The sequence below is a fragment of the Lacerta agilis genome, chromosome 9 (genome assembly GCF_009819535.1).
Source record: "Lacerta agilis isolate rLacAgi1 chromosome 9, rLacAgi1.pri, whole genome shotgun sequence".
In the NCBI taxonomy this organism is placed as follows: Eukaryota; Metazoa; Chordata; class Lepidosauria; order Squamata; family Lacertidae; genus Lacerta; species Lacerta agilis.
In genome coordinates, this window is record NC_046320.1 from 25,187,317 (window position 1) to 25,211,815 (window position 24,499).

General features: G+C 41.4%; 1 protein-coding gene across 1 annotated transcript in view; it reads left to right on the forward strand.

The window, feature by feature from the left end:
• Nucleotides 1-7,919: 7,919 nt before the first annotated feature.
• The window catches only part of LOC117053226, a 33,397-nt gene continuing 16,817 nt past the window's right edge, over nucleotides 7,920-24,499 (forward strand). The window contains 16 exon segments of the mRNA XM_033160815.1: nucleotides 7,920-8,388; nucleotides 8,391-8,432; nucleotides 9,095-9,298; nucleotides 10,344-10,706; nucleotides 10,709-10,742; nucleotides 12,044-12,198; nucleotides 12,300-12,508; nucleotides 13,836-13,881; nucleotides 13,884-13,974; nucleotides 15,351-15,461; nucleotides 18,112-18,270; nucleotides 18,687-18,810; nucleotides 19,872-20,081; nucleotides 21,640-22,423; nucleotides 22,426-22,504; nucleotides 23,594-23,733. Coding sequence (XP_033016706.1) covers nucleotides 7,923-8,388; nucleotides 8,391-8,432; nucleotides 9,095-9,298; nucleotides 10,344-10,706; nucleotides 10,709-10,742; nucleotides 12,044-12,198; nucleotides 12,300-12,508; nucleotides 13,836-13,881; nucleotides 13,884-13,974; nucleotides 15,351-15,461; nucleotides 18,112-18,270; nucleotides 18,687-18,810; nucleotides 19,872-20,081; nucleotides 21,640-22,423; nucleotides 22,426-22,504; nucleotides 23,594-23,733 — 3,217 coding nt within the window. The 5' untranslated portion in view covers nucleotides 7,920-7,922.

Consider the following 24,499-nt stretch of genomic DNA (forward strand, 5'->3'; position numbering starts at 1 on the left):
TTGCATTTAGGCCCTGTGCATACAGTGGGACAAAGTTAAGCAGAAACTTCAACTGTAGAGTTCAGCACGTATTTCAGTCTGCTATTAAAATCTTTGTGACTTCAACCTGCTTCAATTTGGCTGGGCAGCATTATGTGTTTCTGTAACAATATACTACAAGACACGTGAAGAGCCCTGTTGCAGCAGGCCAAAGGCCTATCTAGCACAGCATCCTGCGCAGTGGTTGACAGCTATGATCCTGTTCTCACAGTGACCAATTGGAAACCTACAAGCAGGACATGAGCACAAGATTGGGGTGTGTGTGTGTTTTTCTCCAGATGGAACTCACCAGAACTCAGTTCCAGCACCTCTCTGGTGGGCACCATTGCCACTATAAGAGAACAAGGGAGGCATTCATGGTGAGCACCTCTTTTTATAGAAAAATAACACTGGCAACAAAGCTCCCCCAACCTGTGATTCCCAGTAACATGCTGCCTCAAACAGTGTGGGTAGAACATAGCCGTCATTGAAGGGGGAAGGGGAGATACAGCAACAGCGGATGAGTTGGCATATAGCACACAGAATAAAAGAAATGCATGGGATGTCCTAGTGTTGAGGCTGTGAGCAAACTGGTGGAATGTTCCTGTTGTAAATAACAATTTCAAACAAGGAAAACTGATGAGAGCGGGATAATTTTAGCAGAAAAAGACTGCTCCAGAAACAGTTTAGCCTGTTCCATGTGTTCTCCCCCACCCCCTGCCACTGGGGAATTGATATAGGATCCAAACCTACATAGCTTCCCAAATAAGTAAATTAAATAGCATGATCAACAGATTGGATCACAGACCAAATTATATTTTGACAACTCCCGCCTTTCTACAAATAGATGTTTTATTTGCGCTTCTTTGAAATTTAATTAGAGCCATTACAAAAATGAACAGGATATGCAGGCACTTGGCTATGTAATTTTTAGGGCAGTGCATAAATTATTGCGCCTTTCACACAAAAGTAATTAATATGAGAGGAATCCATATATTAAACAAATAACATCTTTGTCGTGAGCACCTGTATTTCTGCTGATGGGGTGGGGGGTGGGGACTTACATTTGAGACTGCCAGCTATGGAAAATAGAGTGCTTTTGTTCAATGGCTCCCCAAGGAAGAGGAAACTCAGTTTATGCAGAGTAGAAATTTAGTTACCATGACAATTTATCCTGAATAGACCAGTTGGGGGGAAAACAAACAAACCGGAATTGCTTGTCTCCTTTCTGCTGCCACTTGACATGAAGTCAGAATTGGTGGGCTCTTGAAGGAAAACCTTGAAAGGTAGGATATCTGAATACTTCAAACACACTGGCTGACCTTTAGTTGCATGTTGCATTGTAGGGCATGCTCTGCTTCTGCACTTTCCTTGTAATTTAAATATCTTAAAATAGCCCACCCCAATGGTCATCCGGGCTGGGGCTAATGGGAGTTGTAGTCCCACTTCCCAGGATGGTGCGCAGACCAATGTTGGGGTTGCACCAGCCTGGGAGGAAACTTGATACCCTTTCCCTTGCTGGATCGAGGTGGGGGTAAGAGATGCTGTACCATTTAAGGTAAGTGGACTTGTAGTCCAAAACATGAGTAGGCTGCCTAAGAATATATTGCAGCAAAACCACCTCTGTCTTCCAGCTGTGTTCTTTCTCTTAAAAAATGTGCAGGCAGAAGTGACTTCCGATTATAACTTCTAATTCAATTACAGTATCTGAATTCGCCCTGTGTTGTGGTTTCAAGAGAGTGAGTTATCTCATCCAGTAAGGCAACTGTAACAAGCCTCACCAAACTGCTCAAACTTGAGACCAAATGAAATAATTTCACAGTGGTTCTGTGTGGTTGGTCCCATGTTGCATCATGGTCTTCTATAAAGCTGTACCATGTGTGATAGGCAGGCTGTTGGCTAGGGGTCAACTATCCTGATGAGCCATTTCAACTCTAGGCTACTGATTGGGAAACAATTGTTGCTGCTCAATCTAGCACGATTGATTTTGTATAATTAATAAATTTGTTCATTGTTACCTACCGGCAAAAAACAGCCACCTAACAAACTCCAGACAACACTGGCTTAATTATTTTTCGCAACAATTTGTATAGGAATCTGTTTTCAGCTAATGGTAATTGTAATAAAGTGAGATAATAAATAAAGGTAGAGATTCATGTCGAGTGCTGAACAGATTCTTATGAGCCCATTAACAATGTTCACCTATTTGGCTTGTTTTTCTATTTCCACTTTTTTCTTTGGCTTTGGAGCTGACTGTTCTAGCCAACAGCTCTTAAAAGGAGGCTAAAATCTGAACGGCAAGTCAAACAGGTTTTGCCACTGTATGTTGCTATGGGTTAGCGCTGCCTGGGAATCAGTAAACTTACTGACTTCCATATGCCAAGAGGAAGAGAAGAAAAATAGCACTGGGGAGAGAGATGGGTTTTTTGTTTGCTATTTGGAAGCATCCGTGGGAGAGAAAAACCTACTACGCCATGGGTATTTTGTAAAGACATTATACTCAAGGCAAATGAAGGAAATGTGAAATTCTAAGTTTGCAATTGGCTGATAATACTCTCAGTTACGCAGCAGTGCCTGTAATGATATTTGTGACCTGCTGTCTTCTTACTAAATCTCTTCTCTTCTTACTAAAATTATAACTTTGGAAGGAGGCATAAGAAGATGTTCGGTTATATGTTTTGGAGTACAACTAACTGATTCTTAGCTCAGGAGAGAGCTAAAACAATCTGCCAATACCCAAGAGGCAATGAAATAAAACTTTCCCCTAAGCTGACTTTCTACATTTGCACATTAAACATCTGTGCAAAAACCATGTGGGCAGCTTACACAAAAGGAAATTTGTATCAGAAGCCTCTACATACAGTAAGTACATTTTGAGTAAATCTTAGATATTTTATTAAAACTGTAATTTAAAACTAGTTTTACTGTGTTAGTTTCTGTTCTAAAACTTTGTATTTCACCTTCACATTTTTGGAGGGGGTATCTGGGCTGTGTAAGAAGTCCAGTGCTAAAAAGCATAGATGAGCGATACCTAACCCTTGTATTATTTTCAACTCAAAACTGTCAGCAGATTTCAACACATTATTAATACTAAAAGGTTACAATCTCCTTATCTAAACTGTTGCTTCAAAATAAATCTGCTGTTGAATCTGTATGCTAGTTTTTATATTGTTAGAGGCCATATATACTCCCTCCTCTGTTACATAGTTTCAATTTAAAAGTGCCCAATCTTTCTGTTAATTTCTCAGAGATTAAGAAAGGGTGAATAGATGTAATACTGTATAGCATATGTACTTATTTACAACATTTTTATGCTGCTTATCAACAAAGTCATCTGGGTGTTTACAAAAGTTATGAATCAATAAAACACAAAAAATCACCATCAAATAACAGCAGGACCGATTAAGAACATATCAATACAGCCAACATAAAACCATTAGAAGTCAGCATAAACTGTGCATGTGCCCTAGGCCTATGCAGACACAGAAGCAGGCTCAGCCTATTTTGCCGCCTGAGGTGAAATAGCAAGCGGCTGCCCAACACATGCACCACACACACAACCTTGCCTCTGGCCTTGCTAACCATAGTTGCACGGCTGCAACTTCTGGATTTCAGCGAGATCCTGTGAGATCATGCAGAGGCCTCCGTGCACCACAGCCATTTCTCACTTATCTGCTGGTATCAGTTTGCCCTGCCAGCAGCCCAGTGATCTCATCTGCACCTTAATTTTCAAAGGCCTGCCTCAATAAGGAGATCTTAGCTTGCAGGGGGAAGGGTAACAAAGAGGGAAGCCAGTCTAAATTCTCTTGGCAGGGAATTCCACAATATGGAAGCAGCCACAGAAAAAGCTCTCTCTTGCACCACCACCAACCATGTGTCCTATGTTGATGGGATCAAGAGAAGAAGCTCACCTGAGGATCTTGGCATCTGCGTACGCTTTTATAGGGAGATAAAATCTTTCAGAAGGCCTGGGCCCAAACCACATAGGGCTTTGTAGGCTATAACCAGCATTTTCAATTGTGCTCAGAAATGGACGGGTAGCCTGCGAAGTTGTTTTAACAAAAGAGTAGAATCTCTCTGTAACCTGCTCCATTCCATAATCTGGTTGCAGCAAGAGTAGAATCTCCCTGTAACCTGCTCCATTCCATAATCTGGTTGCAGCATTCTGGGCCAGCTAAAGTTCTGAACACTTTCCTTTGGATTCGGGGGTGAGGTGGGGTGGGTGGGTCCAAACACTTTATGTAGAATTATATATAAAAATATTTTGTTATGTATTTTGTATACAGATACAGATCCATTTTTATAAAATTGGTACACACCATTTCCAGAGCCTATGTAAACCTTTCTAGTCTTGCAACAACAGACATTATTTTTATCTGGCTTTGGTTGAATGCATAGTTTGCAAAATTGAGGCACAGCAAAATTTTATGCTGTATTTCCTACAGGGTGAAAAAGAAACAATTGTTTTACCTTCAATTCATAAGAGACGATTGGATAATATTGTGACTGTAAGTATTTTAACAATAATGCACTTTTCATTATGTGTGGTGGAGTTCTAGCCCTGCTTACTTGAAAGTAAATTGCTCTGTGGTCAGTGAGGTTTACTCCCTAATCAAGTTTCTTTAGGAATCACAACCTAAGTTTCTATGACTGTTGATTAGCATGTAACTTGATGCTCCTCCTGACAACCTATTTAATCAGCATTCATCCAGATTTGCTTGCACAAAGCATATGTGGTGGTTAGACTTTTCCCAATCTAATTAAGCATTCCTCTTGATTTGTTTATGTGGGGGTAGTTATGAGCATTCTTCCTTATTTGTTTGTAGGATCTTTACACATATTTCCATTCATCCTTCTCACATCCCACATTTTAAATACCATTTCCTCATCACTTTCCATACTGCAAATATCTGCGTTTCTTTTTAAGTGAATTTGTTGTGTTACGGCAACAGAGCATTTAAATCCACTTTAATTGTACAAACCTAACATCCAGTATATGACTGAACCCTTCCCACAATAAAGTGTCAGTCTGAAGACACATTGGTTAGCTTGTGGAATATTAAGAATAGCTGGGTAATCAATAAAAAAAATTTTAAGTACATACGGTAGTGCTTTAATTTAATTTAATTATTTAATTTGTATTTTTGTTTTTATTTTGTATTTTTTCATGCTGGGAACTGCCCTGAGATCTTTGGATGAAGTGTTGTATAGAAATGTAATAAATTAATGAAATGAAATGAAAATGAAAGTGATTATACCAAGCCTGCCACATGCATTTATTTTTATTTTCAGTCTTCCAGTAATTTGCATAGCGAGGACACTCTAAAAGCCTCCAAGAATTGTTCTTCTCCCCACAGATGTCACATTCACAGAAATATGTGTGCAAGATATTTGCTCAAAATGGACTGGGGTGAGTTACTGTTCCGGCTTGATGGTGAGGTTAATGAGGTGCTGTGTATTCCCAAAGCATGAATGGTTTAATAACGTAAGTAATAGCTTAATCCTAAAACATGCAAAAAAAGCCTGGTTGTCACACACTGATACAAACATATGTTTAAAGGAAGTTGAAATCAAAGGAGAACCAATAACTTTCCTGCTTTTTAATAGAAGTATTATTAATTATTAGGAACTCTGGTTTCAGCACGAGTATCATTAATCCCGGGGAAGCTATGAATCACTGTTAGAAAATATATTTCTTCCCATTTATGTGAACAGAACCGTCACTATAGCTCAGTCGCTAGAGCATGAGACTCTTAATGGGTTTGACCCCAATGTAGGGCAAAAAGATTCCTGCATAGCAGGGGGTTGGACTAGCAGACCCTCCAAATTTCCAGGGACACCCCTGATTTAGAGAAGCCATCCCGGTTTCTGATTTGATCCTGGAATGTCCCAATTTCCTTAGGGTGTCCCTGTTTTCATTGGGAGAAATGTTGGAGGGTATGGAGTTATCCAACCCCCGAGCCTTATGAAGGCAAACTTGTAAAGGGAAGGTTTTTTAAAAAAAAAAAGTTTAGTGTTTTATTATGTTTTATATATGTTGGAAGCTGCCTAGAGTGGCTGGGGCAACCCAGTAAGATGTGTGGGGTATAAACAGTAAAATTATCATTATGGAATGGGACATCCCTATTTCATCGGAGAAATGTTGCAGGGTGTAGACCTAGTTGACCCTAGTGGTCCCTTCCAACTCTACAAGTCTATGATACTACAAATAAAATTTCACATGATGTATATTCATCAGCAATGTTCTCATGGGGACCCTTGGGGCATTAAAAAGAAACTTTTGTGGGGTCAAAACATTCTTGAAAGACTCACAAATTTTGGCCCATTTACATCTCTCTGGCCACATCTGTACTGCACATTTAAAGCAGTATCATACCTCTTCAAGCAGCCATGTCTTTCCCAAAAGGATTCTAGGAAGTGTTGTTTGTTAGGGATACTGAGAGTTTTACGAGACCCCAACTCCTTACAGAGTTGCAATCCCCCAAGTTCCTTGGGAATAGGCATTGATTGTTAAACTACACTGGAAATTAGCTCCGTAAGGGGAAGAGTGGTCATTAAAAGTAATACCTCACCATCAGTAAATGCCCCCATTACCATTTTTATATTATATTATTAATTACTTTTAGAAACAAAAATGTCATTGGCATGTACCATATATGAAAATAACTGAAGAAACAGACATGCAAGTGAGGAAACACTTGAAGGTAGGTAATTACTTGCCTTTAATTTTTTTGAAAGGGATGGAAAACAAAATGTCCCTAACATTTGCTTTGTTTGTCACTAGCACTGCACGTCTTCCCATTTTGCTAAAAGCCTGAGACACACATCAGAGGATAAAAGTCAATCACACGCGAGAAACCCAGAGATGTTTATTCCAAGGGTAAGACACAAATCACCAGATGGTGATAATGATAAGGATAAGGATTTTGTTATTTATATGCCGCCGATCTGACTGGGTTGCCCTAGTCAGTCTGGGCTGCTCCCAACAAAATATTAAAAACACAATAAAACACCAGTTAAAAACTTCCCTGAACATGGCCGCTGTTTAGGCATCTTCTAAAAGTCAAATACGGTGGTACCTCGGGTTACAGAGATACAGACGCTTCAGGTTACAGACTCCGCTAACCCAGAAATAGTACCTCGGGTTAAGAACTATGCTTCAGGATGAGAACAGAAATTGCGTGGTGGCAGTACGGTGGCAGCAGGGGGCCTCATTAGCTGAAGTGGTACCTCAGGTTAAGAACAGTTTCAGGTTAAGAACGGACCTCCAGAACGAATTAACCCAAGGTACCACTATAGTTGTTTGACATATGATGGGAGGGCGTTTCTGTGCAGTGTCAGGAGGCTCTGTGAGGACCAGCACAGCCTGGTGTGAGGTTGTGCTGGCCTGTGCGCAGGTTGTTGCAGCCTTCCGCTAGGAGTGTTCTTATAATTATATTATTCTGCAGTGCCAGGTGATTCCAATAACAGACATTGTATTGGTCTCTCCTCTCCCTATGCATCGCTGTCCATGTATGATCAAGATCCTTGCAGAGGACAATGTTGTTGGACTACAACTCTCATCATCCATGGTCATTATTCATGCTGGCTGGGGCAAGTGGAGTTGGAGTCAAACAACATATGGAGGGCATCATGTCTGCTAACCCTGGTGTAATGTGAAGCAATTCAAATTTAGTTAGTTTAAAAATCAACAATGTATGATTTAAGCCTCCTTTTCCAATCTTGCATCTCTTATATGTACTACTGCCGCAGAAGTCAACGGGCATTTTGTGTGTATATGAGATACAGAGAAATGCATGTTCAACAGTATATGCAATTAAAATGGCAGTTTATAAAGGCTATCTAACTAATTGTGGGCCTGTTCATTTATTTGATTTTAGCCGGAGGCAAACATAATAAATCAGATGAAATGCCACTATTCAAGTTTTAGTGTTTTTTCAAATGAGTCACCGGATGGGGATAAAACCACTGAATTAATTGAAAAAGTTGTAATTTCCAGACACAAGGAAACAGAAACCCAGAAATCAATGTATACAAACAAATGGCTCCTCCAAAGGCAAACAAGTAAAGAAACCCGCCATTCAGAAAACACCAAGAGAGCTGATGAAAAGAAAATCAACAGAAGGATAATGGATTTATCGAGAAGTGTGTTATCGGGTTCTCTAACGTTATCAGATGTAAATAGTTCAGAAGATAAAGCAGACAGAGCTGCTGTCTGTGGATCGTCATCATCCAGTCTACCTCACCTGAAAACTCATTTGCTTCAAGACCAGGGAATAACTAATGAAACCAGATGCTATCCATGCAAGTCTTCAAGTGGCGATACAAACAGAGCTGCCATTAGAGGACAAATCAATTCTCCGTGTTTATCCAAAGGAAAATCTTTATGATCTATATATGTGGAGGCTATCAAGGTACACCAAGAGGACCAGAATTTTGTGTTAAAAATCTTAACACTAACAGATTTATTGTGGTATAAGCTGGTGTTTTGGGGTGGGTAGGTAAATTGTCACTTTCTGCTGCTTTCCTCACCTACTATCTCCTCTCTCCCTTTCCTCACCTACTATCTCCTCAGTGTTTTCATTCCTTTTCCGGCCATGCTGATAACTATTTCTGGAGTGATCTTGAACTATACTTTTTTTGTTTGTTTGTTTGTTTCATCCATCAGATTTGCACAAAACCAGAAAACAACACAAGCAAATCACATTATAGAAAATTTTAATGTAGTTTGCTTGTGCAGTTTTCTACTTCTTTTTTTACAAATTTAAGTGATCAAAAGAACAAAAAATACACCAGATATTGCATAGCAAGTTAATCTGAAAAGTATGTGCTGAGAATTTACAATTGCCTGTGAAATAAATTTATGCTCCTAAAAATCATGATAACTAGTGGTGCTAGAATCCAGAACCCGGTCCCCTTTCCATTCAAATAAGCACCTTATTTTTACATTGCAGTGAGCCTATAAATCATATACTGAAAGTCTGCCAGTTGCTTCTATATCTCCACGTGCTCTAAAAATGTTGCTTTTAATCACAAATTGATTTAGGCAATATGCTTGCTTTATTATCTTAATCAGATTCAGAAGTAGAACGAAATGCATTAATGGAAAAGTCCTTTCCTTGGCTGTACAAATACTGTAAAGAGAGAGGCTACGACTTCTGGATGGTGGACCTGAGGTGGGGGATAAAAGATGGCATCACTAACAATCACAACATGGCTTCCCTACATATGAAGACATTAAGGAAATGCCAGCAGTTGGGATTCCAAACCTTTGTTGTAAGTTCAGATGTAATTTGCAATACATAAGCACACAGAGGGTTTCTTAAATGCCATTTCAGGGCCTAGTTTTCCATTTCATAAGTCATTGGATGGAAGAAAGAGGGGAAGTCCATATCAAAACAAAAAAGATATATATGGACAGGGGCATATGAAGGGCGGTGTCATCCCTGAGGGGGTGACAAAATGGCACACCGCGGGAGACGGCACTTACTGCAGGGCCTGGCCTGCAGCACACCCAAGCCACGCGTCTCCTGGGAGTGACGCGGTGGCTCGAAGGCCCGTGCTGCCCAAAACAGCAGTGTGGGGCTTGTGTCTGCCAGACGGACTCCGTGGACAGCTCACCATGCCACAGTGGCGGAGCTTCATGCTCCAGAACGGGGGCGGGAAGCAGGCAGGGGCGGGGCGCATTCTGGGGGCGGGGCGCGCTGCCCACAGGGTGTGGTGCGCGTTCTGGGGGCGGGGTGCGCCATCTGCAGGGGCGTGGCATGCATTCTGGAGGCGTGATGCGCGTTCTGGGGGTGGGGCGGGGTGCCTGCAGGGGCGAAACACGCGCAGCGCGGGTGGGGGGACAGCCGAGATGGAACCCTACTGGGATTGCGCTGCCCAGGGCTCCCCACTCCTACGCCCCTCCCTTCCTAAACCAGTGCCGCCTTGCCGCCCCTGGGCTGGTTGCTGCACTGCCCCCATGGGCTTCTTGCCCTGCCCCTGCCGCTCTGGGTGCCAGAGCAGCTAGCTACGCCCCTGTATCTGGATCATCCCTAGTAGCCGTCAGTTCATTAGGTTACTGTTCTGCTGCCTCAGTTCATTAGGTTATTCTTATGCACTATATTTTTTAAAGCACATTTGAAGCATATTTTTACCCTCAGAGAATTCTGGGCACTGTAATTTTTTGGGTATTATAACTCTGTAGGGATAACAGATGTGCTTTGAATGTGTGTATGCAGCCTCGGTATGGTATGCCACTGGCTTCACAAAACATTAAATGCACCAAGGCTTTATTGGTTCCATTGTAAGCCAATTTTCTCTTCTTTGGTTTTCTGTTTCAGGTTTTTCTTGGCAAAAGCATGATTGACCCCTCTCTCCAGCAGTAATAGCCAAGGAAGATTTAGAGGCGATCAAAGCCACAATTGAACAAATGAAGCTGAGTACCAAAAAGTCAAAGCATAGTTTGAAGGAAGAAACTCTAGTAGATAAAAAGAATGAAATCCAAGGTGATATTAATCAATATGCCCTGAGCCCTAGTGTCTCAACAGAAGAACCTGAAGCTGAGACAAACAGCAAGAAGGAATATGAAATGATTAATTCAAATCGGCAGGAGTTTTCTAATGCTTCTCTCCTCACCCAAAAGACTGGAGCTGAATATGAGAGAGAACTTCAACTTCTGGATTGCTGGTACAGGTTGGATGAAAACTACTCCCTGCAGTTTACAGACTTCAACCTATTTGGTTAGTTATTGTCATTATTAAATTACAGAAGTTTGGTAAAAACCCACAGTTGTTGGGACAACTGTTGTGTACTTTTCCTGGCATTTGGTGTCCATTTTGCTCTGTTTGTAAACAAATTCCCTTTCCGGTACTGCGTCAGAGGTTTGCAGGCCATTTACTTCAACTGGCTATTGCCGGCCAGCAAAAGGAGTTTAACATGGAAAAGGAAACCAGTGTGCAGACTCATCCCCCCCACCCTCACAGTTGCTGGTGCTTTGTTTGTGTGCGTCTGGTATAAGATGCCCCCCCCGGGGCGGGGAATGAATGCCATTGCTCAACCCAGCTGCCATAAGTGGGCAGAGCAGGAGGTGGAGACAATCTGAACAGCAGCCTACTGAATGAATGGGAAAGAACTGGTTTTCAGGGGCCTGTACTGGAGTAAAATCTGAGGCAAAAATTCGTGGGAACCCCCAGCACGAGACCAAATTGAAAATGGAACTAGGTCTGGATTTAATGGAAAGTATGGATGAGCCTTTATTGAACTCTAGTCCATGAACAAGCATGTGTTGGCTTTGTCTACTGCAGTTTGGTCTGGGACTGAAATTAACCCAAACAGTTCCTCATGCAAATACGTATTCTCATCACTTTCTTCCATGAATATTACATCCAGAGACAGTTGCTCTATGCCGGAAATATCTGCTGTTTCATCTTCTAAACCCGGTGCTTGAATTATAGGGTGGGATGGAGGGACAGAGACATCTTTTCTTAATTGTGCTGGCTACTGCTCCCCAGGGCTTTTTCTCAGCCAGAACTTGCTGGAACTCAGTTCCGGCAGCTCTTAGGTGGGTGCCATTGCCATTATAAGAGAACAAAGGAGGTGCTTGTGGTAAGTTCCAGCACCTCTTTTTCTAGAAAAAATCGCATTGTTTCCCCCCATTTGTTTTGGAAGCTTATGGAGACCATAATATATGGCTAAAATGAGGTGAAATAAGGCGATGGATTGTGTGTTTATTTGAGGATTCTCCTAACTTTCTTCCCATAAAATGGAGACACTGTCCTGTGCTATGAATCACTATGCTCTGTGTACCATGGGCATTTGTGTATCGTTGATCTGTTGACTTGTGCTCCCATCTTCCTTTCAACCACCCAAAACTCACTTGCGAATGGAACATGTCTGTGGGGCTACTCTTCAGCATTTCACGGAACTGACGAATTGTACATTTTGAAGATGTACATTTGTACATCCAGTGCAAGGGCAATTGTACATTTCTTTGTTTTTAGCCTGTTTCTTACGGTTCATGCATTTCATGTTGTCTGCACAGCACAGTGCACCGAGATATCCTCAGCAATGATCCTACTCGCAGGCAACAAGCGAAGAACAAATGGATGGCGTCTTTTCAGAAACTGCATAAGATATTTCAAGAATATGCTGCAGTTGCTCTTGGACAAGAAGCTGCCACCACACTGCTCAGAACAGGTGAGGAAGGTGTCCAATACATGACCGGGATGTTGTTTTGCTTTATTATATGGGCCGTGGCTTATTTGAGTAGTTAAATAGAATTATTTCTGTTTTGCAAGTTTTGCAGCAAGAAGTAGATCAAGGATTCCAGGTCCAGGGAAAGTGTGAGGATCACTGTCACTGCTTCAAAAGAGACATCACAGATCTGCAGTCCAGTCTGTCAAGTCCCCATGCACCAAAATATATTGACATTCACCCACTAAGACCAGAGCTCAACAAAACAACGTATGAAGCACATCAGAACTTTGTGAAAAGCATTCACTCTAGGGTAGGTTGCTCAGAACATCATTGGTAGTTGTCAGCCACATAGGGCCTGGGCATCTCAATTGATATTCTGGTTGAAATATCTCAAGATTCCCTGATGACATATCATGGGATATGAGATTTGTGCCACATCATCCTCTGTAACCAGGGTGGAAAGCCCTTTCTAGTGCAAGGGCAATATTCCCTTCTAGGGACATAAGCCAGTGGCACTTTCTAAAGCTTTGTTCCTCTTCCTGTCTTTATTGCCACCTCTGCTTGTCATTAGTCACTGACTTTCTTGAGCATGCTCTAGACCTGAAAATGATGGAAGCAAACCAGAGCCTTTAATGAACAGGTAAAACCTGACAAAATAAATACCATCACTTCATATTTTATATATAAACCTACACTCTAACCCCAAACACACCAGAGGGAACTGAATAGGAAGCACCATTTTCATTTATTTGCATTTCTCAGCATGAGCTTCAAACTATGCTATTGACACAAATGGCTTACTATTTTCAAAGGAAAGGTCTTCATTGATTCCTTTCCCAGCATTTCACTGTGTGATCTCAGACCAGAACATGGCACTGTTACAACACAATAAAGCTTAAAAGAAACATCTTCATTGCTAGGCTGAAATAAACTATAGTCAATGAAACATTTGTATTATTATTTTGCATACAATTTATCCTTAAAGAAATACGTCAGCTAGATCTGTGTTACTCAAAATCTCATACTGCTTTCTAAACACTGGATGGCCATGTTCCTAATGAAACAGTACTGTTTAAATGAATCTTATTCCTATAAAATACGCCCAGGCATATAACCTAACATACCCTCCAACATTTCTCCAATGAAAATAGGGACGTCCCATTCCATAATGATAATTTACTATTTATACCCACGCATCTTACTGGGTTGCCCCAGCCACTCTAGGCAGCTTCCAACATATATCAAAACATGAAACATTAAAAAAAAAATCCCCATACAGGATTGCCTTCAGGGTCAGATAATTCCATACCCTCCACCATATCTCCAATGAAAACAGGGACATCCTAAGGAAATATGGGGCATTCTGGGATCAATCAGAAACCAATACAGCTTCTCTAAATCAGGGACTTCCCTGGAAATAGAGACACTTGTAGGGTCTGAGCTATAATTATGAAGACTTACACTACAAAAAGATTAAGCAGGTTTAAGTTGATCTTACTCAGGCACAAAGACTCAGTTTAACATTCAAAACTTCTCTGATTCAAACAGTTATCCTCTTCAGTATTGTTCAGTCAGCTGTTTGTTGTTTGCTTGCTTGGGTGGTTGATGATGCCAACATTATAGGCTTGTCTTTACAGCTTCGTCACACAAATATCTACAAAAAGAGCATTAACTGGGGAAGAGATGCATCAGCCCCGCCAACCACAAATCCCATGCTTACTACCTTGAGTGCCTTTGCAATGACTTTCAGAACATTGTCATCAATCACTTCAACAGGTCAGCACATAACTGCTTCTTGGTGAAACAGTTCATATGTATACATGACTTAATAGTGAGGTTTGTTCCATTATACTTCAATATAGATAGAGTATTTTCCCATGGCAACTTAAATAATCAAAGCCTAAAAAATATGGCAGTTGAAAATTTCTGATGTATTGTTTGCTCTGTTTCACTTCCTCACATTAATTATGGAAGTAATTACCACAAGAGGAGGAGATGGACAGTAACTTAGGTGGCTTCAAAGAGGATTTGACAGGTACATGAGAATAGGTCTGTATGGCTATTAGACATTATAGCTAAGAATAGAACTTCATTTTCAGAGATAATATACCTGGGAGGACCTCTGGTTACAGGGGGTAACTCTCTCCATCATACAGTGCTTATAACTTACCAAAGTTGTCTGATTGGTCTCTAGTAGAGGCAGGATGTGCATGATTTAAGAAAGCCCAAAAAAAAAACCACCCCCAACTCTCTTGTACTTTCACTATTTTGTGGAGCAAATTAAAGAAATATACTGTAGTATGGTTTGGCTTCCTTGTCAAAAAACAGTGCAGACAGACCTTCCCTAAGAATTGCCACCCACGCAGGCACAATGCTAGGAGGGTCAGTGGAAATGGTTTGGGAGCAGGATCCCATGGTCCATAGTTGCATTTTAGACTTCCAGTGAAGTCTTTCCAAAATGCCATTTGTAGCAAGTGGGCCTAAGGGCATGAAGATGGGTACTCAGTGGCACTTAATACTATGTGAAGTGTGTGTGTGTCTAAATCAGGAGGAGGTAATTCTTGGCACTGCTGAGAAAATAAAGCTGTTTTAGTCACTTGTGATGGTGCTAAAAAGCCACACGATTTTTTAATATTGTGATTAATAGCATTAATAAAATGATTCAAATATGAGCACTTATAGATCCCATGCTGTGGGGTCACTAATAAGGCATACTCCAGAGTATGCCATCAGTCCAAACTAGTTGCAGCTGATGGGAGTTGTACGTCTGGAGGACATCTCATTGGCTAACCCTTGCCATGTGGTTGCCAACAATCATATAAGAATGTTGACACCACAAGCTCATTTTGTGCATGTCTTTACAAGGATAGTCTTTTCCCTTGTTTGTCACTTCTGAAAGCTGGAAATTGTGATTAAATAATCACCAGCATTCTCCCGTGTATATCCTCATATTTGGACATTCATAAAGGAACTACCGGTAGGTTTTTCAACATCCTCACGTGGTTGTCAACAACTACATGTGTGGTGGCATCTAGCTGGGATATGAATGGAAGAAAATACGGTAAATAACACTGTCCAAAAGTCACTGTAACCTATACACAATGTTGAAATGTGGATTAAATCTTTCTCCCTTCATGTTTTCATTTGACCAGAACAATCCATTTGAAGGATATTCAAGAAATGCTACCTATGCGAAGAAAGAAAGTATTTGAAACTCATAATGATGACGAGGTTCTGGAACATATCCGGCACTGTCAGGCCTTGTGAGTTTGGTGGTGTTTGGTTACTTAATTTACTTTAGCCAGGCTTCATGATGGAGAACAGTTGAAGAGTTGATAGGATAGTTGTGATTTAAGAACAAACTTATTAGCAGCCTGTATCGAAGTGAAAGTCTAACCTACCCATCCATTTGGGCACAATTCTAGTCATTCAACAAGAGCATATATGAAGGAAAATTAAATGATACCAATTCCTACTCACACTCACCCCCTGCCTCTTTCCAGAACATAGACATGTTTGAGAAATAAAAGTTGTACTCTTGTAAATCACTTCTTCTCTTCTACCAGCATGCCACCAAAGTGCTTTCTGGACATTAGATGATATAAGGTTTTCCAGTGCCCTTGAAGGGCCGGCTCACTAGGCAAGGTGAGACAATCCACTCTGGGGAAGGTAGATTTAAAAGTACCATTAATGGAAAACATATTCTCAACAATTCAGTTCTACCACCATAAAGGGCACCATTTGGATTTTCTTCAGTCATCATCATCATCATCTTCTTCAAATAATTTATTTATATGCCACCCATCTGAATAGGTTGCCCCAGCCACTCTGAGTGGCTTCCAGCTAATTAAAACATCAAACACAGTAAAATATCAAACATTTAAAACTTCCCTATCTGCAGCTGCATTCAGATGCCTTTAAAAAGTCAGATAGTTGTTTATTTCCTTGGCATCTGATGGGAAGGCATTCCAAAGGGCAGGTGCAGCTGCCAAGAAGGCCCTCTGCCTGGTTTCTTGTAACCTCATATCTCTCAATGAGTGAACCTCTAGAAGGCCCTCAGAGCTGGATCTCAGTGTCCTGGATGAACGGTGGGGGTGGAGACACTCCTTAAGGTATACAGGACCAAAGCCGTTTCACCCAAAAGGTCTTGGCCATCATTTGATCCCCTATCCCTAGAATGGCACTACTCCACAATATAGCAATCTCAGTGGTGGCAACTAGCATAGCATCGGTCTGGCATGATACCCAAAATATAGCATCATGTTGGCCCCTGGATCCTCATTGTCTGGGGCTTTGTTCCTTCCTTGCAAAAGGAGTTATAGAACCAGGCTATGAAAGTTTACATTAGCTGTGGTGGCTGCCTATTCACAGGTTCATTTCAGCCCCTGGAAATCATGGTTGTCAGTTGGCCTGTGTCAGCCTCTTGTTACCTATGGCAAGCCAGTGGTGCACACATTCGGGTAGCACATACTGAATTCATCTTAGATTTCCTTTTTTTTGCCATACAGTACTATTGCAGATCTCTCTTTATGAATTTGTATATTGTCTGGAAACATGCAGGTTGAGCATAGGAGGAGCTAAATAGCTAAAACACTATAGCAAAATCTCCTGCCCCACATTACATATCTACGGGGGCAGGCAGCCAGTTGCAGCACTGTGTTAGGGCAGAGTTACGGTACTCTCCTGACATTGCTGTTGTTGCTACTTAACTACCAGGCTGGGTTGGGACAGGCAGCAGGGAGGTCAGGTCTGCATGGGTGCACCTGTGGGGTTGGCAGCAGTTCAGCTCTCCTGCTGGTGCATCCCTGTAGCCTTGAACTCAGTCCCATCCTGCCCCATCCCTGTCCAGGTAAGCTGTTGTGGCTTTGGTGTCAGTAGGGGATGCTGAGCCCCACCACATGCATCACTAACCCAGCCAGCATCCCAAAGTACTGCAAGAGCTTACTGCTCAGCTCTTGTCTTTCTTGAGAAACCTGTTCACCCACTTCCTTATTCATTCACCTAGGACGTGTAGGGAAGGAAAAGGCACTGATAACCTAATGAAGGAGAGTGTTGTCAAACATGTTATCAAGTAACCATACCCTCCTTTGTGGACGGCAGGATGGATTTATCTGGATTGACTAAATCTAGATTGAAAGTAGCATGTTGTGGAAGAGCATGAATGATTCTAGATTGATAAAAACTACATTTTTTATTTTTTTATTTTGCTACAAATGGATAACCCTAATTCACTGTCTGCCCCTTGCTGGAGTCAAAAATAAGTCATCCTCCAAGCATCTCCTAGGAGTGCTGGGCCACTTACCTGTAACTCTCAGATACGTTGATATAGGATTTTAGGCTGCATACACACCACGCCTTTAAAGCACATCCAAAGCACCTTCCCCTGCCCACTCGCACCCAAGAATCATATTGCTGATCAGAAGGTCAGTGGTTCGAATCCCTGCGATGGGGTGAGTTCCCATTGCTCGGTCCCAGCTCCTGCCCACCTAGCAGTTTGAAAGCACGTCAAAATGCAAGTAGATAAATAGGTACCGCTCCGGCGGAAAGGTAAATGGCGTTTCCGTGCGCTGCTCCGGTTTGCCAGAAGTGGCTTAGTCATGCTGGCCACATGACCTGGAAGCTGTACGCTGGCTCCCTCAGCCAGTTAACGCGAGATGAGCGCCGCAACCCCAGAGTTGGACACGACTGGACCTAATGGTCAGGGGTCCCTTTACCTTTACCTTTTTACCCCTCCCAGAGCTACAATTCCCAGCTTCCTCAAGAAACTGCAGTTCCCAGGATTCTTTGTTGGGGGGGGATATGAGCTTTAAATGTGTTTTAGAGGTATGGTGTGTGCACAGCATCAGTCTTAGCCAGTACACAGTGGTGACTAAACACAAATAGTGTCTGTTTTGTTTTCCCCTCTCAAAACAGGGTTACATGTCTAATAGGAAGAGAAATGTTTTTGTGCAAACTGAAGAATTGTGTTGCATCCTCGAACAGAAGGCTAGTTGTAATTTGTGGAGAGGCTGGATGTGGGAAAACTGCCATCATAGCAAAAGCCGCTTCTTTGGCTCCTAGCTGGATATCTGGGTAAGGGCCTCTCGCAGTCTCACAGATACTTGGATCATAGATAAAAGTTCTTGAACAAAGACAATAGAGATAAACCCAGTGTCACCCAAACCCAGCTCCCAACTGCTGCTTGCTAGCTACCATATTTGCTCCCTTTGATTTGTCTTAGCCGGTATTACAGAGTGCTATGAATTCTGTGAAATATAAAATTATTCCATATTGATAACAATATATAAACTAAATTAATACATTTATATTTGCATATTTTACTCTGAGCCCAACATTCACAACATTAAGTCCACCTTCAACTAGATGAAATAGTAACGGCATGCAAACATTGATTTAACAGCTAAACGCATGTATTAAAAAGAAAACATGTTCACGGGCAAGGTAAAAAGCTATTTTATTTTATTTGCTTTTTTCCCATTTTCATTCAGGAACCTCAGAGTTGTAATTCGATTTATTGGTGTTACTGGTGAAAGCAGAAATATCCGACTGACTCTCTTCAGTCTTTGCTACCAGATAGCTTCTATCTACAAGGTCTCAGTTAATTTATCCAAGGTAACAAATTAGATTTTACTTCTTTTTAAGGCTCAAATAAAAAATTATACTGCTGCATTTTTATGGCAGCAGCACCTACATGCACACACTTTCCCCTCCACATGATTCAGCAAGAAATAAAAGTTAGGAGTGGAAGATGACAAAATAGCTCAAGCATAATGCTGACAGTGCTGCTCAGATAATGAAAGGTCAGAAACCAAGAAACACTTTTTAGCAAATGATCAGTGCTATTACAGCTGACAGTGCTCACAATCAGTTCAACATGGGGAAGCAAAGGGGATCCTGAGGCACATCTCCATCACTGCATCATCAAACACTGTAATGTGTTACATGTCTACAGCCAACTCATGTCAGAGAATATCTCCAAAGTTAAGACAGATTTCCCACAATTTCTATTGCCAACACCTTTTTAATAGCCTGCAAGCCGTTAGGAATCCCTTGGTATCCATTAATTTTGCTGAGTTGACATTTTGTTTCCGCTCTTTACTCAATCACAGTCTTTAATAATAATCATTCTTACCTTGGAATGAATAGATTGGTTTATTTCCACGCTAACGCAGTTTATTACGTGTTCATTCGTAATTCTGTTTCGTCACATTTCCACATCAACCTGTGAATTTTATTAAATGCATGAAAATTCAAATTGTTTTCACACATGTATTTTCACAAATATACCCTAAAATACACATTTTATACATAGCTTTTAGCTGAAAACAGTGTTGCAAAAATTTGAAGATGTGCTTGATTTGGATATAACAGCAAAAATGAATAGGGACTATGAACTTTTGTGGAAACATATCACAGGGCTCTGGAACATGTAATTTTAAAGCATCTTTTCCTCTACGAAGAACTTCTGCAACATTTATTGAAGAAAAAGGTTTATCTGGAAAAGGTAACAACCTTCTGGGATATATCAGCTAAAAGATAACAATGAATGCAAATTAAGTTGATTAGCTGGAAAACGTTGAACGAAATTTTCAGGTATCTCTGTTCCTGTGACCCAACACAGTATCCATAGCTACTTGGGACTGGCTAAAATGTTTGCTGTCTTTCTCAAAAAGGATTTTGAAGGATTGGTGGAAGAGTTTCTCTCTTTACTGGAGTCTGCCACACAAGACAAACCACTTCTGATATGTCTGGATGGCATAGATGAATTATCAGAGGAATATGTTGCAGATTTTCCTTGGATACCTCCTGAATTACCAAAGAATGTGTATTTTATTATTTCCACATGCACCGAATCAAGTTTTTCATGCTTCAAAAAACTGGAGGTAAAGCGATACCTTATTCAGTTGGGTGGGGGGTTTTTTCATTCCACACTTTCTCAAACAGTGGGAAATTCCAGGGCAGTTTGGTAGGATCAGTACTGGACACTTTCAGCACAATCCTATCCTTGAAATAAAGTCCTGTTGAAATCAATGGGTCTAAATCCCACATAGGTGTGTACAGGATTGCAACCTTAAGGGCCTTGATCCAGTCCACTATGAGCACAAATTCTCGTGGATTCCCACATAGGGCTTAGAACATTGTGCCCCACCCCATATCCTCAGGGAAAAGTGAGAGTCGTGCCTAAATTTACCTTTCCTGGAGGAAGTGGAAGAGGTAAGTTGGATGGGGATATGAAACTTGTACCCAGGCCTCCCATTCCATGTAATAATAGACTAGCATGTTGAGTGCTCATGGGCACAGGCTCAGAGTAGATCCTGACTCTGTTATGCACTATGCAGACCTTTCTAAATGTGAGTGTTGCTGTACCCACAGTGACCCATTGGATCAAGCCCATGGTGCTTTGTGGTATCTGTTTATTTAAAGCTTTAGTCATTTATTTACTGGATTTATATTCTACTTTTCCTCTCAAAAGAGCTCAGGGCAAATAGGAAGGAGGTACAGGTAGGAGAGTGCTAGATGTACAACAACACCCACCCCAAAGCAACAGCAGACCCTGAAGAGGGAGGACTTTAGCTTGTGAAAGCTTTCTTTCTTTGGCCATATACAAACTGTTCTGTTTCACTTTCTTGGTGTGTATACACTTTCTCCTCTATCGGTTTTTCCACACTGGAGCAAAAGTGGATTCGCACAAGCCTGTCTCTCCATCAATAGAGAGGCATCTACATGACACTTCCCCTATCCCAGTGTCGTCCTGTACCTCTTCCCCTTTAAATGTGTGTTTTTCCCCCCTATCCTTGGAAAGTCCAAAAAACCAGGATCCAAATCCCTGCATTTAAGGCAGCCATTTCATTCTACGTCTATGCCATAATTCCAAGGTCAGTTACATCTGTGTTTTATACCCCGGTCCTTTCCCAATATCAGATGCGAGTCAAGAAAGGTAAGACACAGGAGAGTGTCAGATTTTGCTCCAGTCCCTCTTTGATCTGTAAAAGTAAAGAGAACATGCCACCTATCTTTTATAGTCAAACTGCCACACAGGTACTAGCCCTGAGTCTTGATTCAAAACTTGAAGATCCAACCTGTGGAATCCTGGCAGAGGTTTGTAGCTATAGCTATCTGCCCCACAAATCAGCTTATTGGATGAAGAAGTACAGAAATCCAGTGATATTAAATCCTTTTTTGGTTCTTATATTTTATGGTAAAGGCTGTATTGTATTAATCTGGTAAAATGACACCAACTCAATTGGCATTGATCAGGCCTGGAGACAATGGACAGACTTTGGTCTTTCAAATTTCAGCGGCACCCAGTGTAAGGTCAAAATTTGGTCCTCCCCTGTCTTTTGCCTACCGTTTTGCATATGCACTACATCATAGTTTCAACACTGCAAGTGTCCTAAATCTGCCTCTGATGTGACAATGAGATATGCTTCTTTTCCTCAGAAAATAACAGCAAAAGAAAATATTTTGCATATACCTCCTTTGACATTTGGAGAAATCAGTGAGATGATCAGCTCCTGGTTAGAAAATTGCCGAAGACTTTCCCAGCAACAGCATGTCCACCTAATGGAAGCATGCACAGCCTGCCCTGTACCACTTTATGTATACTGTGCCTATAAGGAGTCTTGTTTATGGACATCTTTCAGCCCAGAGACAGAGGTGTGTCTTCCTCAAAATATACCTGATCTGTATTCGTGGACACTGAGCAGAATGGAAAAATCCCATGGAGAACAAGTTGTAAAAAAGATGGCAGCTTATACCACACTTTCAAGAAATGGCATTACTCAGGAAGAGCTGCTCCACCTTATGTCAACGGATGATGTGGTTATTAAGGAAGTAGCTAAATTCCAAAATGTCTCAATTTCAGCATTCCCGCTAGTGCTGTGGTTGAAACTTTTGGATGATTTTGGAGACCACCTGAAAGAGCAAAGAACTGACCACACTTATGTTTTTAATTGGGCTCATACATCTCTGAGACATGTCTGCATGGACAGATATCTCAGAACACAGGATTCCCAGGTATCGCTGCATGCCACCTTTGCAGATTACTACCTGAGTAGAATTCCACATATTATTGAAATGTCTACATTTCAGCCTTTTGCCTGGACTTTAGAAAAAGAATCCAAGATCAGCTACACCTTTAACGTTCGTAAGCTCCTTGGGACTCCGTATCACCTCATCAAATCTAAGAATATTACTGCCTTAATCAAAGAATGTCTCTTTAATTATGATTTCTCTTATACAAAGCCTGGGCTTCATCAGTTATCAACATTGAAGCAGATCTAAGAGCAGCTATCAATGCAGACAGGTAGGCTTACAGCAGTAGAACACAACTGTGAATGTCTGGGCTTATTTTACTTAATTACAAACCCTCATACTTACAGCCTGTCATCAACTAATCTGGTATGATAGTAGGGCCTGCCCAAGAGAGTTGGCTGCCTGAAGTGAAAGACAAAATGGTGCCCTCCATTTTTCTATGTGGTGGCCATTGACTATTAGGCCTCATCTGCACTATACATTTAGAGCAGTTTGATACCATTTTAAACAGTGGACCCAGCTATACAGCTGCAAATAAAATGCTTTAAATGTGTTGTGAAGTGCAATATTCAAATGTGACACAAGATGGCAACAGTGAGCTATGCCAAATTCCATGTATATTTATCTTTAAAAACTTTTTTAAAAAGGTATTTTCACAGCATTTTTACATATGTGTGTAGATTCCACCAGTCACAGCTTATCCCAAAGAATTCTGGGAACTACAAAGAATTCTGAGAACTACAGTTTGTTAAGAGTGCTGAGAGTTGTTAAGAGACCCTTCTTCCCCTCACAAAACTATAATTTTCAGGGTGGTTTACAGCCAATCCCTCTTCCCATTGAACTCTGGGAACTGTAACTTTGACAGGAAAATTGAGGTCTCCTAACAACTCTCAGCACTTTAAAAACTAGTTCTCAGTATTTTTTTTTTAGTGAAACCAGGACTGCTTAAAGTGATATGATCCCGCTTTCAATGTGTTGTGCAGATGAGGCCTTTCTTTAACACAGGTAAATTGATCTTCACTCCACCAAAGGGCAGCAGGCTAGCTGAAAAGTGGGCACATATTGCTCTATCTTCCAAACCACTTCCATTGTTTATAGCACTGTTCAGCAATCCATTTTGTTTAACAATCAAAGCTACATTCAAATAAAGATTCTAGTTACATGCTAATCAAGTTATTATGAGTTTAGTTTCCATCCTGCCCCTCAGCTGGCCTTTCATTTCTTAACAATAAATAGTTGAGTCCCACAATGTTTCTCTGTGAAAACCACTTCTCTGTAAAACCCCCTCTAGTGTTTTATTGATGTGAGAGCAAGGAAACTCAAATGTGATGTGATTCCTGCCCTCTTGCCTCCTCCACAGGACTATACATGACTTAACTTTATTAAGTGAAGCGCTCAAGTTATCCAAGAAAGTTTTACTACAAGACCCATGTCAGATGGCTTCACAGCTTATGGGCCGCCTTCATCGTATTGTTGCAGCAGATAAACCAGTGGCCCCAGGTACTGAAAATTATGAGATTTACATTTTTAAGCAAGTATTTTGCGTTTTCTATATTTTTGATATTTTTTTTGAGCTACAACCATTATTTGTCACTACTGAGACTTAAGCATCCAAGACAGAACCCAGGGCCAGGCCAGCCATTTGGCAGAGTGAGACCACTGCCTCAGGCAGTGGAAACCCCTAAGTGGTGCCCCTGCAAACATCCCAACCTCTCTGCTACTGGAGCCAAATTTGCACTAGAACCTTTCAGGGCACGAGATCTCACCCCAAATCATCGCTGATGCCATGCGCCACTTCTCTACCAAAGACAGGGCAGGGTGGCACTATCTCTTTTGCCTCAAGCGTTGAAACGGGATATGATGGCCTTGGCAGAACCAAACTATACTTACATGTTTCCCGGAGGATTAGTCTTGACAGGAGGCAGAAATACCGGAGGCAAATGTAAGAATATAATTGAGGGCTGGGGACCTTTTTCAGCCTAAAGACTGCATTTCCATCTGAGGAATGGGGCCAGTGATGGGGCCAGAGGCAAAAGTGGGCAGAACAGCAAATGTAAATTTCACCTTTGTAGTCTAGTTTACAGACACACACACACACACACACACACACACACACACACACACACACACACCTGTACTCCATCCAGGGAAGACTGACTCATTTTCAGAGTTCAATGAGACTTTCCAGTCAGGCAAAAAACATTAGAGGTGTGAAACACACACAGTGAGGATTGTAGCCTGAGGAGACTTCTGAGGGGCAGAGAGA